At 33.9% G+C, this 14,741-nt stretch overlaps 2 protein-coding genes across 2 annotated transcripts; both read left to right on the top strand.

Annotated features, from left to right (window-relative positions):
- The first annotated feature begins 471 nt into the window (after positions 1-471).
- On the top strand, positions 472-9,598 carry LOC113861132 (LEAF RUST 10 DISEASE-RESISTANCE LOCUS RECEPTOR-LIKE PROTEIN KINASE-like 1.4). Its single transcript, XM_027493749.1, has 4 exons — positions 472-1,349; positions 7,377-7,412; positions 7,527-7,841; positions 7,946-9,598. Exons 1-4 carry the CDS (start codon positions 617-619, stop codon positions 8,872-8,874), a joined length of 2,013 nt encoding a protein of 670 aa, XP_027349550.1. The 5' UTR covers positions 472-616; the 3' UTR covers positions 8,875-9,598.
- A 3,197-nt stretch (positions 9,599-12,795) lies between these two features.
- On the top strand, positions 12,796-13,306 carry LOC113861133. The gene has a single exon (XM_027493750.1). It carries the CDS (start codon positions 12,839-12,841, stop codon positions 13,286-13,288), a length of 450 nt encoding a protein of 149 aa, XP_027349551.1. The 5' UTR covers positions 12,796-12,838; the 3' UTR covers positions 13,289-13,306.
- Positions 13,307-14,741: the final 1,435 nt, after the last annotated feature.

Genomic DNA, 14,741 nt, shown 5'->3' on the forward strand with positions numbered 1-14,741 from the left:
AGCCCAGTGGCCCAAGCTGGATTAAGCAATTTGGCCCAAAACTATTGTCGATAATGTTCTATTCAGAAGCCGTTTTAATATTTTAATGTGCTGTTGACAAAATAAATTCAATATGATCGTTACAATTATTATCAATAGAATAATGTTCTCTCTACTGTTTATTTTTATATTTTCATTCCACACATTTATGATAAAAGTATAAAAAAAACAAACCCGTTTTTTTTTCTTAGTAAAATAACGAAGTTAACGCTTGAATGGGTTCAATTTCTTAAGAGTGGTCAATAAATGGACACTCTTTCTGGAAGCATACTTATGTGGGACTTTGAAAAAAAGACAAACATGAAATCTAGAATCGTGGGGTGTATGAAACATCATAGAGACATAAACTATATGTGCTCACGTAATAATCCCATGTTGCCGTTTCTCTCGGGTATCGTAGAAACGTCAAATTGTTGAAACTCGCGTACATTGAAATTGAAACGCGAATTCATTACTCAGTTCTCAATATAATCATCTACGCGTGGTTTACTATTTCAATCTTCATATCTTGCTTCACCTCAACCCATCCCTCTCACTTCTCCTATACCTTCTCTTCATTCTTTTGGTGCACACAAAAATGAAACTTGTCCTTCACCCATCTTCCGTTTTCATATTATTGATCACTTGCATCATCTCAACCAATATTCGAACATGTCTTTGTGATGATGATAGCCACTACACCAACTGCAATAAGGCTTTCAATTGCGGAAGTAGCATCACAGACCTCAAATACCCATTTTGGGGAGGCAACAGAGAAAAGTATTGTGGTGATCCTGAATTGGAGGCACTCGCATGCGAAGAAAATGTCCCCAAGATAAACATCAGTGCCATCAACTACCGTATTCTGGGTTGGGATAATACAACAAACCAACTCACTGTGGCTAGGGACGATTACTGGGATAATATCTGCGTGAGTGATCCTAAAAACAACACGTTTGATAACACCCCGTTTCAGTATGATAATGGTCTGCTTGAGAACGTGACACTGTTTTATGATTGCCCTTCAATGCCAAATATGAATCCGTATTCTCAAAACTGCGGTTCTGGTAAATTTGTCTACTACGTTCTGGGACCTTCGTACCAGGTGGGTTCATGCACGATTGTGGTGATTCCAATTTTTAATTCCAATACTTCACTTGTAACTACCAATAGAGTAAGCGATGCATTAGATAACGGTTTTGGGTTGAAATGGACGGGAAATTATGAAGCGTGCAAGACATGCACTGATTCTGGTGGAGAGTGTGGCTTTGACGGAGAATTCAAATGTTTCTGCAAGGATGAACCTCATACAATTTCATGTTCTGACACGGGTATGCTTGTTTCTTCATTTCTCACAGTACTCTTATGTTTGTTTCTAATAAGTACAAGTAAGCATGTGGCTTCTTTCTGATTGAAGAAGCTAGCCGTATTTTCAAATGCTTTTATCTCTAAAATGCTTTTATGGATCACTTTAGCATATTTTTATTTGTGTTTAAATGAACGTGGATTCACGTTTATTTCAAAGCTACTAGTTATAATTTCTGCGTTAGATCTAAAGACACACTTTAACTTTATCACTGCAAATCAACTGGACAAGAGATGAGCACCTTATATATGGAACAAATAGGGGTGTTGGAATTTTAGTGCAGATCATTTGCTTGTTAATGGTGCCGGTTAATTTTCTTGATTCTTCCTCCAACACCTTGAAACTTGAAGAAGACGGGGTCAGCAATATCTGGCTTGCACAAGAATAAAAGGTGCTGATAATGATTTGACTTTTGGGATGCTTATAAGATTTCAAACTTCTGATAAGGTCTGTTGACCATTTCACGTGTTGTTTTCACCAAAGCATTAGGTTTATTCTCATGCTAAAGTCACGCTCACGCTTCATCCTGTCATCCGGATGTTTTCACATATACGAAGGTCCAAACTATTGATTATTTGATTTGGATTATGTGGCCTGATTTTTGGCACCATATGTAGCAAAGAAAATCCTTACTTAAAATCCTGGGAACTGTGTTCCACATGCGGAATCATCTATTACAAATAGAGAAGTGTGATGGAAAAAGATTAAATATAGATAAATTGTAAAAAGTGTTTTTAAGAGTTTGTAGTAGGAGCAATATATCTTATTCAAATAGTTTTACCTTTATTAACCAAACGTGCCACACCTATTTTGACTTTTGATCTATTCATGAACCACATGAATAGCGAGTAAGGTTAAGTAGTTAGAGTAGTTAGACATGAAGTTTGGTCATTAGTGGCCTGAGCTGTTTGAAGCTGAGTACCAACCCTTAAATTTTCTTTAATGTTTTATCAAGGTTAGGTAAATACCAATAACCAAGCTTGGTCAATGATTAATAGGTGACCTAAATTTACAATTGCATCTATAGTACTATTTCAGAACACACCAAGCACACGTTAATCTCACCCATAAGATTGGATCCAGTAGCTTTTGCAATCTTCCCTCTTCCATTTAAGTGCCATATCCTCTTTCCCTCTTCTCTACCAGGCTATTTTCCTGAAGATGCAACTTCTTTATTCAAGCATCTTTTTCTCATTCTTGGTCATAACCATCATCCTAAATCAAATCCCAACATCCTCTTGTGCCGATGATGTGTATTATCTGAAATGTAGTTCTTCATTTCATTGTGCAAATCTCAAAAACCTTAGCTATCCTTTCTGGGGATCCAATAGACCCCTATACTGTGGCCACCCTGCGTTTGAGCTACAATGCACAAATGAAGTAGCAACTATTACCATTATGTCAGATAGTTACATAGTTCTTGAAGTCGATGACTCTAACCATAGTCTCAAAGTTGTAAGAACTGACTATTGGAATAATACTTGTCCCACTAGCCTCAGGAACACCACTATAGGTTGCACTTTCTTTGATTATGGCCTAGATTCTCGGAACCTCACTCTCTACTATGATTGTCCTTCCTCTCCATTTCCTCAAGCAAATAGCTTTTCCCCTCAGTTTAATTGCAGTGTAAATGGAACTCAAATGGATAATAACTATTTTGTGGTGGAGAACCTCCTTGACAATGCTGAGACTTCGATCTCATCAAGTGAAATAATGGGAGCATGCAAATCGAGAGTCTTAGTTCCAATTTTGGAGTCAGAAGCTGAAGTATTAGCGACAAATTCAACATTGGAAAATCTGAAGGTTGCTCTTGATAATGGGTTTGATGTAGAGTGGAATGCAAACAATACATTGTGTGATGAATGCCAAAATTCTGGTGGGCACTGTGGTTATAGCCCAAGCTCATGGAATTTTGCTTGCTATTGCAAGGATGGATCTTTTCCATCTTCATGTAAATCAGGTGAGTAACTGTAATGTATTCTTGTTGTTCCTGCCTAGTGTTTTAGCCTTGCAGGAATCCATTGCTGCTTTGGCCTACTACAACCTGATTTTGGTTACATCTTTGATCTGTTTTCTAGTTTTAAAGATTTATAGAAAAATAGAAAACAAAAAAATTAAAACTAAACCATCTTTACCTTGTCAGTGACTTCTTTGCACCTTTACGGCATCATCTTTCTGACAGATGACTTATTTTTCGGAAAAATATTGCAGATAGAATGGTAGATATTAGGTAGGAGTAAGTAGCATTCAGTAGTTGTTAATTTAAGATGCATGTTCATCTCCCTTTAAAATATGGGTTGCCTTCTTTGACTGCTATTAGACTAATCTTCCCTTTTATGGGGTCCAATAACTCTATTATATTTTGTCGTATGTTCAATAATGTATTTCCATCTAGAATCTCAGCAATAGCTGCTTGAAATTCTGTAGTTATAATTTAGGGAAAATTGTCCTGATATGGATACCCCAGGATTAAACAAAAACCAATTTCTAGATTTTGGCAGTTCTTTATCAGATATCTTGAAATAATTATTGTTCCCTGACTTTGGATGTGTAGTTCTGCGTGCTATTGCAAAATATTTACCAATTCCCTTTTATGGGTTCAAAACACTAGTTACAAAATGTGACAAGATGTCACCTCCTATTGTCGTAGAAAAAGAAAACCTGGGTTTTGTCTGGGTGTTGGAGGATTTCAAAGCAATAATTTTTTCACACAACCAGCAAAAAGATGTTCAATAGAGCAAAGCAGTTTAAGGTAGAAACATAAGATAATATTTGTGAAATGCAAATATATATGGCCCCTGAAATTTTATACTTCAACAACTTTTAGTTACAGATCTTATACATTAAAAAAGTCTTGGGTATGGCATTAAATGCCACTCAAACATCACCTTAGCCGTAATCATTAAGTGTTTGTGGATTTATTTGGTTAGAAATGTTTTTGGAGAAAATATCACATGTTATTTTTAAAAAATCTGAAAAAGTATAAAGTAATTATTCTTCTAAAATAATACTATATTCGGGTATTAAAGAAAGTTGAGTTGGCTTATCAAAACCTCTTGTTCATAGAAATATTACTTATTCAGCAAGGCAGGCTGTTATTAACATTAATTTTTCAAAGAAAAATGTCTAGTAGACATGCTTGGAGTTTCTAAACCTAATAAAAATTTTCCCTATTCAAATCCCATATGTTCAAATCCTACGATTAAACTCAGTTGCCATTTCTCTCCATTAAAAGAATCACACAAACACTTCGCCATTTGAACCCGCCAAAGCGTCCAAACCATATGCTCCACTGATTCAGACCTTTCAGTCATAGTTCTAGATTTTGAATAAGCATCGTTCAACCAATATAGGTATTTTGACCATGATTCAATATTTCCACAATTTTATATACACATGTCTATTATTTTAAAGCAACAATATATTTATTTAACAACTTTTCCTCTACTCTTTTTTATATTTTTAAAATACATGTACTGAGAAAATAAAAAATAATAATTATATATAATACAACACATGATGTCAAGCTTGTTATTAAAAAAAATAAAAAGAATTGTTTAAACAAAAATAAGAAAACGAAAACACGCATTATTTGGCTGCTAAAAACTAAAAACTTTTCAATATATAATTTTCTTGCACACGTCATCAAAGTCCAAGTCAAATAAATTCATCTTCATATTTTATTTTTCTTTTCTGTTTTTTTGTCGGTTAGTTCAAACCATAGAAATATAGTTCATACTAAAAACCCACGACCTTTTTATGGCCTCAACCTTTGACAACCGAAACGAATGAACAACAAGCTATGTTGTCCCTCTTGTCCCTCATCATCATCATAGCCATTCTAATATTCTCCTTCCACCATACGACGTCGTTACAACTCCATGCATCACTCTCTACTTGCCACACCACCACCTTCAACTGTGGCATTATCACCAACCTCTCTTACCCTTTCACCGGCGGTGATCGACCCTTCTTCTGTGGGCCACCACAGTTCCATTTGAGCTGCAACAATGGTGTTCCCGAGTTGAACATCTCCTCAGTGAGTTACCGAGTCATTCAAATCAACCCAGTGATTCGTTCCCTCTCCTTAGCACGAATAGACCTTTGGAATGAAACATGCACCCATGTGTACGTTAACTCAACTTTTGATGACACAAGCTTCATCTACGGTTCCGGGAATCAAAACCTCACCTTGTTTTATGGGTGCAAACCCACTTCTGCATTCACCAAACCTCCTGGTAATATGTTTCATTGTGAGAGTAACGGGTATAAGAATGAATCTTACTCTTTGGTTGGTCCATTTCCTTTCGACCCGGTTCTTGGTGTTGTTGAATGTGATCAACATATTGAGGTGGCAATTCTTGATGAGCAAGCTGAAAGGCTCATAGAAAACCGGTCTCTGCTTAGGGATGTTTTGATGAAGGGGTTTAATGTTAACTATAACAATCCTTATGACACTGAGTGCTTTGAGTGTCTTGGTTCTGGTGGCCAACAGTGTGGGTTTGATTCTGATAACAATGAAACCATTTGTATTTGTGGAGATCGGTTGTGTGCAACTCCAGGTATTCAAGATTCTCTTTTGGTTAATTCTCACTTAAATCCTTTATTTCATACACTCTTTTTTACAGTTATCTACAATTCTCTCTATCTCTCTTCCCTCTACATCATATATGGCATCACGGCTTTGTAGTTTGTAATACAACTCATTTAATCAAGTCTGAATCAGGTGGCCAAAAAAGTGTAAAACACTAATTTCTCATTCTCTCTAGGAGGAAAATTTGTTATGGTTCTTACGGTTTTGAGGATGATTGTCTGTGTGATTAGAACTTAAGAGGTTGTTGTGTAGACTAATACAAGTGGCAGCCATTTTGTTTGCAAGGACTCCTAGTTTGCGCGCCAAGCATAGCAGGTATTGGAATGGGCCATTTGGTGGTCCAGGGCCACTGATTATGGGGACTGAAATTGCTTACAGGGTTTTAGACTTCTAGCGTCATTATTTTTCATCGTAATTTTAAGTAATTATGATCAGACCGGAGTTGGTTTGATGAGTTGTGCACTCGTGCTTGAAGGTCTACAGGAATTGGCAACTTCACTAGTTAGATAAGTATACACAGATGATTCTCTTACTTCAAAATTTTGAAGTTCACCAATTGCTTAAAAAAAAAAAATTACCATGTGATTTAATTTAACTTATGGTTGGTAAAACGCAAATTAATCAAATAGAGTACCGGTAGAGGGCTGCTTCTTTTCATCTTGAGATTTGTTATATCCTCCTAATAATTCTCATGCTACTTTATACAGCTACTTTATAAATGAGTATTTAATGAAAATGTTCATTTATTATTACGTTGAAAACATAAAACATATTAAATGCTTTCTTCATTTATTAATTGATTAGGAAAATTAGTAGAAATAAAAATTACGAGGATTTAGAATTATTCTTCCCTCTTATTTTCTCCATTTCTTCTGAAGTGAAACGCTAGCTGTCAGTCAACTCATAATTTTTATCTCGTTTCCTTTTACAAGTCATAAAGTCAACCGCACAGAATATTATGTACCTGAAGTTGGGTTCAAACAGTCATACTTTGGTAATATTGTAGCCTTTCTTGCTTTCGGTATAAGCATATAGATCTTAGTTTTGATATGCTATTTTTGGATCACATACACCTCTTGAGTACAGTTTTAAATTTAATTTCCACGTTCAGTTATGGTTCATAGACTTGCATCTTGCTTATTTATGCCAATGTTGCTTTCATTCCAATCAGAACCACCTGGACTGCTGCTACTTTTCTTGGGGGTAAAGTAAAATATTTTGCCAGTTGGCAAACTGGATGGCTCACTTTTGATTTGGAAGTCTAATTATTATCACTTTCTGCCACCACTTAATTTGCAGTTATAATTACATGTTTACTGTTCAACCAATTGGTTAAGGGAGAAAATCCTTATCTGATTCCTTGTTATGACATTTTCTTTTTGGTTTGACATATTGCAGAAAAAAAAAGCTCTAGCAAAGTTGGTGTTGCAATAGGTAACTTTCTTTTTGTTAATTTTTTAGCACATTCTTTTATTTTGTTAATAGGTGCATGGAGAGTGAATTTGGAAATAAAATTTCACTAATGTCTACTATTAATATTATTATCAGGCGCTAGTCTAGGAGTTGTAGCCCTTGTTGCCATTCTTGGCTGTGTGTACTTTATTGTGCGAAGAAGAAGAAACAATGCTGATAAATCAAGAAGCAAGGACCACTTCATGGCTCCTTCAAGCAGAGACGCTTTAACATCTACAACTAATACGTCTCGAACTGTCTCTTCTTACCCGTCTTCCAAGTCTGAAATAGTGCAAAGGAGTTCCTACTTTGGTGTACAAGTCTTCACCTATGATGAACTAGAGGAAGCTACCAAAAATTTTCACCCTTCTAGAGAACTTGGTGAGGGAGGTTTTGGCGCTGTTTACAAAGGTATAACAAAAGAAGAACTTAATGTATATTAATTTCTACCAATTTCTCGCACAATTTCCCCTTGCTTTCAGATTTCCTTTACCAATCTTGTGTTTGTTTATCAGGTGAACTCCAAGATGGACGTGTGGTTGCAGTGAAACGCCTTTATGAAAGCAATTTCAAACGTGTTGAGCAGTTCATGAATGAAGTTGAGATTCTAGCCCGGTTAAGGCACAAGAACCTTGTGACACTCTTTGGATGCACCTCTAGACGTAGCAGAGAACTTCTCCTTGTTTATGAATTCATACCTAATGGAACAGTGGCTGATCATCTACAAGGAAACAGATCAAAATCAAGTTTTCTCCCATGGCCAGTGAGATTGAACATTGCAGTAGAAACAGCTGAGGCACTAGCTTACCTTCATTTATCTGATGTCATACACCGTGATGTTAAATCCAACAACATTCTCCTAGATGATAAATTTCAAGTCAAGGTTGCTGATTTTGGTCTCTCAAGGTTGTTCCCAAACCATGTCACTCATGTCTCAACTGCTCCACAAGGAACACCAGGTTATGTTGACCCTGAGTATTATCAATGCTACCAACTCACTGACAAAAGTGATGTTTATAGCTTTGGAGTGGTCTTAGTTGAGCTTATATCATCATTACAAGCTGTGGACATCAACAGGCACCGCAATGATGTGAACTTAGCTAACATGGCCATCAATAAGATTCAGAACCAGGAATTGCATGAGTTGGTTGATCCTTATCTTGGATTTGAAAAGGATTACGCTATAAGGAGGATGACAACAGCAGTGGCAGAATTAGCCTTTAGGTGCTTGCAGCAGCAAAGAGAGATGAGACCCTCCATGGATGAGGTGGTGGAGATCTTGAGAGGAATCAAAAGTGATGAACTTGGTGAAAGGGAAGAGGCAGTAGTAGTGGATGTTAGAACAGATGATGTTATACCTTTGAAGAAGGTTGCTTGCCCAGTTTCACCTGATTCTGTTGTTGATAAATGGGTTAGCGGCTCCTCTGTATCTAATTCCTCATAGTCTTTTTATTTTGGTGAAGAAGACTTAGATTAGATTGTGAAACTGTGAAACTACTGTACTACTACCACTGCTGGTCTCAATGAGCTAGTTCAGAAGTCGTAGCCTTGACATCTCTTTTCCCTAAAAGCTACTGTTTTATACTTTTATTTCCGGCCTTTATGTTACGATCATAATTGATAATAGTAGCTATGAAAGGGTGAATTCACTGTTGATTCAAGACAGGTAATATGCATAGGGGAGAGAGAGAGAGAGAGATAACATATATTTGTAGTGTAAATATTCCCATATCGTAGTGTTGTGATGTATTTGTGAAAATATACATAAAACTGTGTTAAATATAAAGGTTACAGATAGGAAAATAGTTAAATCATGACAAGTGCTGAATTTCCCTTGTTTTTACTACAGCCAAAGGAGACGCTAAGAAGAACAGCTTAACCACACGTATGCACGGCCAGAGAGTTGTTATTTTTTAATCAAGATTCAGAACAACATTTTCAGGTAGGCTCAGATACTGTATGATACATACAAACATGCATGTAGTGGAGAACGTTTAGGCCAATTTATTCAGCTACTATTGTGTACTCAATAGCCCTTGCCAAGTATTTAATAGATGGTTAGAGTCCATATAATGCAGTTGTGATCATAGACTTGTGTTCAGGAATTAGGGCCACATTAAGCAGCATTTTTGTAAGTATATATATATATATATATAGTAATCAGTTGGATTCGGATTTGCTCACTTATATTCTTTCATGTTACCACAGAAAAGGATACAATGATTGGTATTGTAGAATCTATACAGATATGAGTTAGTCCTACCGTAATTAGTTTTTGGGTCTTTCTTATAACGAGAGAGAGAGAGAGAGAGAGAAAACATGAGAGGCTGCTTGTTTTCCCTCTCATAACTCGTGAGAAAAATAAGGTCAAGAATGGATATTAAGCAAAGAATAGTAAGTTTCTATTACTGTTGTTTGATAAGTGTTAGTGAGAATCATTTTTAACATGTAGGCTTGAATAATTTTATCTTAAGTAGATAAATAATATTTTATTTATAAATAGTCAAATAAAAATTTGATATAAATTTTAATTTAACTTTTCTAAATACTCTTATTTTTAAGCTTCTTATATTTTTAGTATTACTCAATTCTTTGTGTTATATATTGTATTGTTTTACTTGGAGTTATTGATAAAAAAAAATATAAGTTGAAAGATATAAAATTATATGAAAGAATAAAGAATATTGAATCTTTATTTTAATGTACCTAAACTATTAATTGATTGTGTCTACATCAATATGTTGATACAAGAATATTTTTCAACAAGTGTGCATCTACATCAACATGATACGGATTAATTTCAAGAAATTAGATTTCTGTTTGATCATTTTTAATACGTTTTTCCAAATAGGAATCTACATTAGCATAATTAGTAATTGTCTTAGCAATAGTTACATAAGTGAAAGACAGAAAGGTCCGTTTCGTCTACAAATTCCTCAAATGAAAGAGTATCCTTCTTGGTACATCAACCACATAAATTATTGCACTTGGGTCCACAGCTTTAGTGTTTGTTTAGATGTTTTCAATTTGTATCTATTGTCTTACATCTTGAGTTGTATTGTGGTGTTCTATACTTGGAAGTTCTTTCTTAGTCTTTCGTTTATAAGCTAATAGAGCATATTAGTAAAATAAAATAAAATAAAGAGCTTATAAAAAGTTATGTCAAATAACATTTAATTTATTAAAAGTCAATTTTAAATATTTTTGTTTTATTTTTATCTTTAAATTTTTCAATAATTTACACTTACATTAAATAATGTTAATATATATTTTTTAGTCATTTAATATATTTTAACTACTTATATAATTAATTTTATCAAACAATTTTAATTCAACTAATTAGTTATGCATTATAAGGTTTCAGCTTACTTACTGAGTGTAAGTTACAAATTGTGAAATTTAACTAATAGAATATTTGTCCATAATAAGAACCTATTTACCATATAATACCTTTAGAAGAATTGTTTGACGAGAATTTTGGTTGGAAAAAAAAAAAAAAGGAAGGCTGATTTTGTTTAAATTAATAACATAATATAATATTTTTATAATAAATAATTAATATATTATTTTATGTTAATATATTGTTTTTTATTTTTAATTTTAAAATATTTAAAATTAAAATACATTTATTTAAAGTAAAAAAATGTTGTCTTCTTTTTCTTCCTCGCTAAAATCATCCTTTTGAGTCTTAGGCCAAAAAGAAATGGTCCTTTCTACGTTTAAAAACTGAGTATTAAGATACCATCTTATATATTTATCTTAAATTATAAAAAAATTAATAATTTATTCATTTAATAATTAAAAATTTGAAATTAAAAATAGAATTATTCTCATAAAAAAATGTTAATCTCAACAAAAATCCTTGTTCCAATCTTTTTCTCCAACTTTTCATAGTCTAGCAATTTAATTGTAGCCAACTAGTCTTTCTAGCTGGTAATTTGTTGTCAACAATTAATGCCTTCATCTACTACTTAAAAGTATACTTGGTACCCTCTTGAAAGAATAATTAAATTAATCAGCTTTATATTTTATTAATTGATATGATAATGTAAGCATTTTAATTTAGTTATTAACTCTAAAACCGTGTTTTAAGCTAATCTGTTGGCAATATTGCTGTTGTCAAATGTATACTATGTACTCGTAATAAGATGACAAAAACTATTATATATATATAAAGAGAATTATATTCACATTATCACACCAAGGTATAACTCTGGTCCGTGACAAGTCTTGTTGGTAAGAAAATAAAAATTTGTTTGATCAAAAAGTGTCACATATTATTAATTGGTTTTGTTTCATGCATGGTTCATATTATTAGACTCTCACGATCATATTCTAAGACTCCTTCCCTAATAGCTTAAGAAGAAAGGTATAATTGCACCTTAAGTAACTAAATCAATATAGGTATAATTTTGTAACCCAATGTCAAACTTGTACATTAATCTATTTGACTGTTGCCATTTTTAATGCTTTGATTCATAGGAATCAAATCTTCAAAGGTCTTCCCCCTCTAATTGGTTTTCTTTTACATATTTTATATACATTTAATGAAATAAAAAATAACTTTCAAGATGTTTTTTTTTTTAGTTGAAATTATTTACATCTTTCATATAAACCTTTTTTATTGTATTAATTTATATAATAAACTATATATCACACTTCCACTATATTTTATTAATTATAAAATAATTTTTTAGATTAAAAACTTATAATTTAAATAATTAAAAAAACTATAATAATAACATATAAATAACTAAAATAAAAGAAATTAAAATCACACATAGTCTAAAATAAAAAGAAAGAAAAATTTCATTACACATTTGATAAATTCCTTCTTTCAAATTCAAAGATGAAACAAATTTCTTAATTATATTATCATTATTTGAAAAAAAATATTATCTCTTCTTTTTCTTTTAATTTGTTTAAGTATATTTCATTAGTATAGTTATATATATAGATTTTTATTATATTTTCAAAGTCATGTTTAACACTTTCAAGGTTAATATTTTTCAATATACTCATTAAATATAAATTTATTTATTAAAAATGTCATTACAAAAATCTATCCATTAATATATTTCCAAATAAAAAAATGCCACTACTTTTTTATACTTTGAAAGTTGCACATGGTAATGTGTTATTGTGTTATACTATAAAATAAATTGAAAAGATTTTGATTTTGTTTTAAGAAAAAAATCAAGAATATTAAATTAGAAAAAAAAGGAAAAATAATTAAAAGTGAGGCATAAAAAAAGAAAGGTAATAACAATAGTATAATAAAGTAGTAGAATTTGGGGCGAATAAAAAGGAAGCTTTTATATTCCCCCGATAAAGGCATTCTCCTTCTTCAATCCAATCAATCAATCACTCTCTTTCAGATCTCACCCTTTCTCTCTCCTCTCTCTTCAATGCCCACTCTCCACAAATTCAAGTTCTTAGCCACCCAATGCGCAGTCGCCGGCAGCCCCACGCGAAGCCCCACCACCAGCCCCGTCATCCACCTCCGCCGCCGCAAAACTCTCCGCATGTTCCTCGCCCGCCCCCTCGATCGCCGCCGCTTCCATCCCCCGCCCCAAGATCCACCGGAAACCACCGACACCGACCTCCCTGTCCGCCACAAGCTCAAGGACTTGTTCGTCTCTTCTCCGCCACCGCTCCAAGACGACAAAACCACCTTCCACCAACAACAGGATCAGCAAGATGAACTCCTCCCTTCCTCCGCCCTCTCCGTCCGCTTCCGTACCGGATCTCCCTTCCGGCTCGGCGCCTCCGCCGCTCTCCGGCCGGTATCGTCGGCGTTCCGTTACCGGTTACTGAGAAGAGTTTGGCGACCGGTGCTTGTCACCATTCCTGAGTAGCGCTTTCTCTCTACTGTGATAATTGTACGGATTCCTTCTATTCCCAATTTTATTTGTTTTATTTATTATTTAATTTTTTTAAAATTTTTGATAAATAGAATTACCTAATAATAGTATGGTAATAACAAATAACTGTTGTAGCTGCTAACGTGCGCGCCGTGCGTTTGCTGTAAAGCCGTAAAGGTAACGTAACTAACGCTTGTCGTATTTGTCAGCGAGTGGAACGAAACGGTCATCATACGACGTCGTATTTTGAGTTTCGTACTTTTCGGGAAATGCATTGGGTATTAGTAACCAAGTGTTTGGTAAATTGAATAGGAAAATAACGATGTTTACATTGTACAATTGTTTTATTGGAATAAAGTGAGTGTGAGAAATACCACGATGCGTTCCTCAAAATCTGTCTCTATTTGCAGTTTCCACGTGTTGATGCACAGAGGTGTCTTCTTATCATCCAAGTTCTTCTATTTTTGTCCTGTTCCGCCAGATCCAAAGACATTTTGTCATACTTAAGCAATGCTTTACTGGGGTGTTGTTAGAAAATGTAGACGCAAAATAATAATAATGTTTTCCTAATATAGAAAAATTCTTTTTTTTAATGAAATGTACCTGTTTTATATTCTTTTTACTCTACTTAAAAGGGTAATAATACGTTACATTAGTATCAACTCACTTATGCTAAGATAATGAACATTCTTCTGTACTTGTTTATGGTTTATACTCTTGATAAGGTAGGCCCCATGTACGAGTGTCTTGATTCAATGTGTAACAGGTGTACTTTTTTAAACTCTCTATACTTTAATTATCGGGTTCTTAAATGATGCTGTTGAGCACAAATTGGGTCAAGTAATGATGCAAGCTACAGATTTAAGAAGTATCAAGGGTTAGCGAGGATGCCAATGGAATAGTGTTTAATTGGTAATTTTATCGTGGTCTTTGTAGGAAAATGACACTCTTATACACGCTGAGAGTTTAGTATCTGTTCAAGTCTTCAAGGAATCTAGGTGTCTTTAAGACCAAATGTTCAGCCATTTTGTTTGTATTGTTCAAGTCACCTCAAAAGTGTTGCTTCTTGTTGTGCTTTATAATATCCAATTAAGTATATACACAGGCCCACCATGTGCATTATTGAGGATACCTTCTCTCTAGTAGCCTTTTTTAATGCACTTTAGGGGATGCGATATAACATTAAACATCATGATCAAGATCAAATACAATAAGTGGAACAAGCTACTTCATTAGGCTATATACTCATTTTTCCTCTTGTATTAAGGAACAGAACACGAACATCTTTCGGCTTATAGTAGTCAACCCTATATTAATAGAATATTTATATTATAATGAGTTGCCCTCTTTTGGGAGTAAATATCTTGAACTTCTTAATAATCATACCGAGCTAAACATCAATAACTAAATAAAAAATTGACTCATAAGTATTTGACGTAATGAAAAT

This window comes from Abrus precatorius, unplaced genomic scaffold (assembly GCF_003935025.1).
Source record: "Abrus precatorius isolate BTA unplaced genomic scaffold, Abrus_2018 Scaffold3, whole genome shotgun sequence".
Lineage (NCBI taxonomy): Eukaryota > Viridiplantae > Streptophyta > Magnoliopsida > Fabales > Fabaceae > Abrus > Abrus precatorius.

Coding starts and splice junctions, on each gene's coding strand:
- LOC113861132 (XM_027493749.1), top strand. CDS start 617: ATGAAACTTGTCCTTCACCCATCTTCCGTTTTCATATTATTGATCACT. Junction 1,350..7,376: donor AATTTCATGTTCTGACACGG/GTATGCTTGTTT, acceptor GACATATTGCAG/AAAAAAAAAGCTCTAGCAAA. Junction 7,413..7,526: donor CAAAGTTGGTGTTGCAATAG/GTAACTTTCTTT, acceptor TATTATTATCAG/GCGCTAGTCTAGGAGTTGTA.
- LOC113861133 (XM_027493750.1), top strand. CDS start 12,839: ATGCCCACTCTCCACAAATTCAAGTTCTTAGCCACCCAATGCGCAGTC.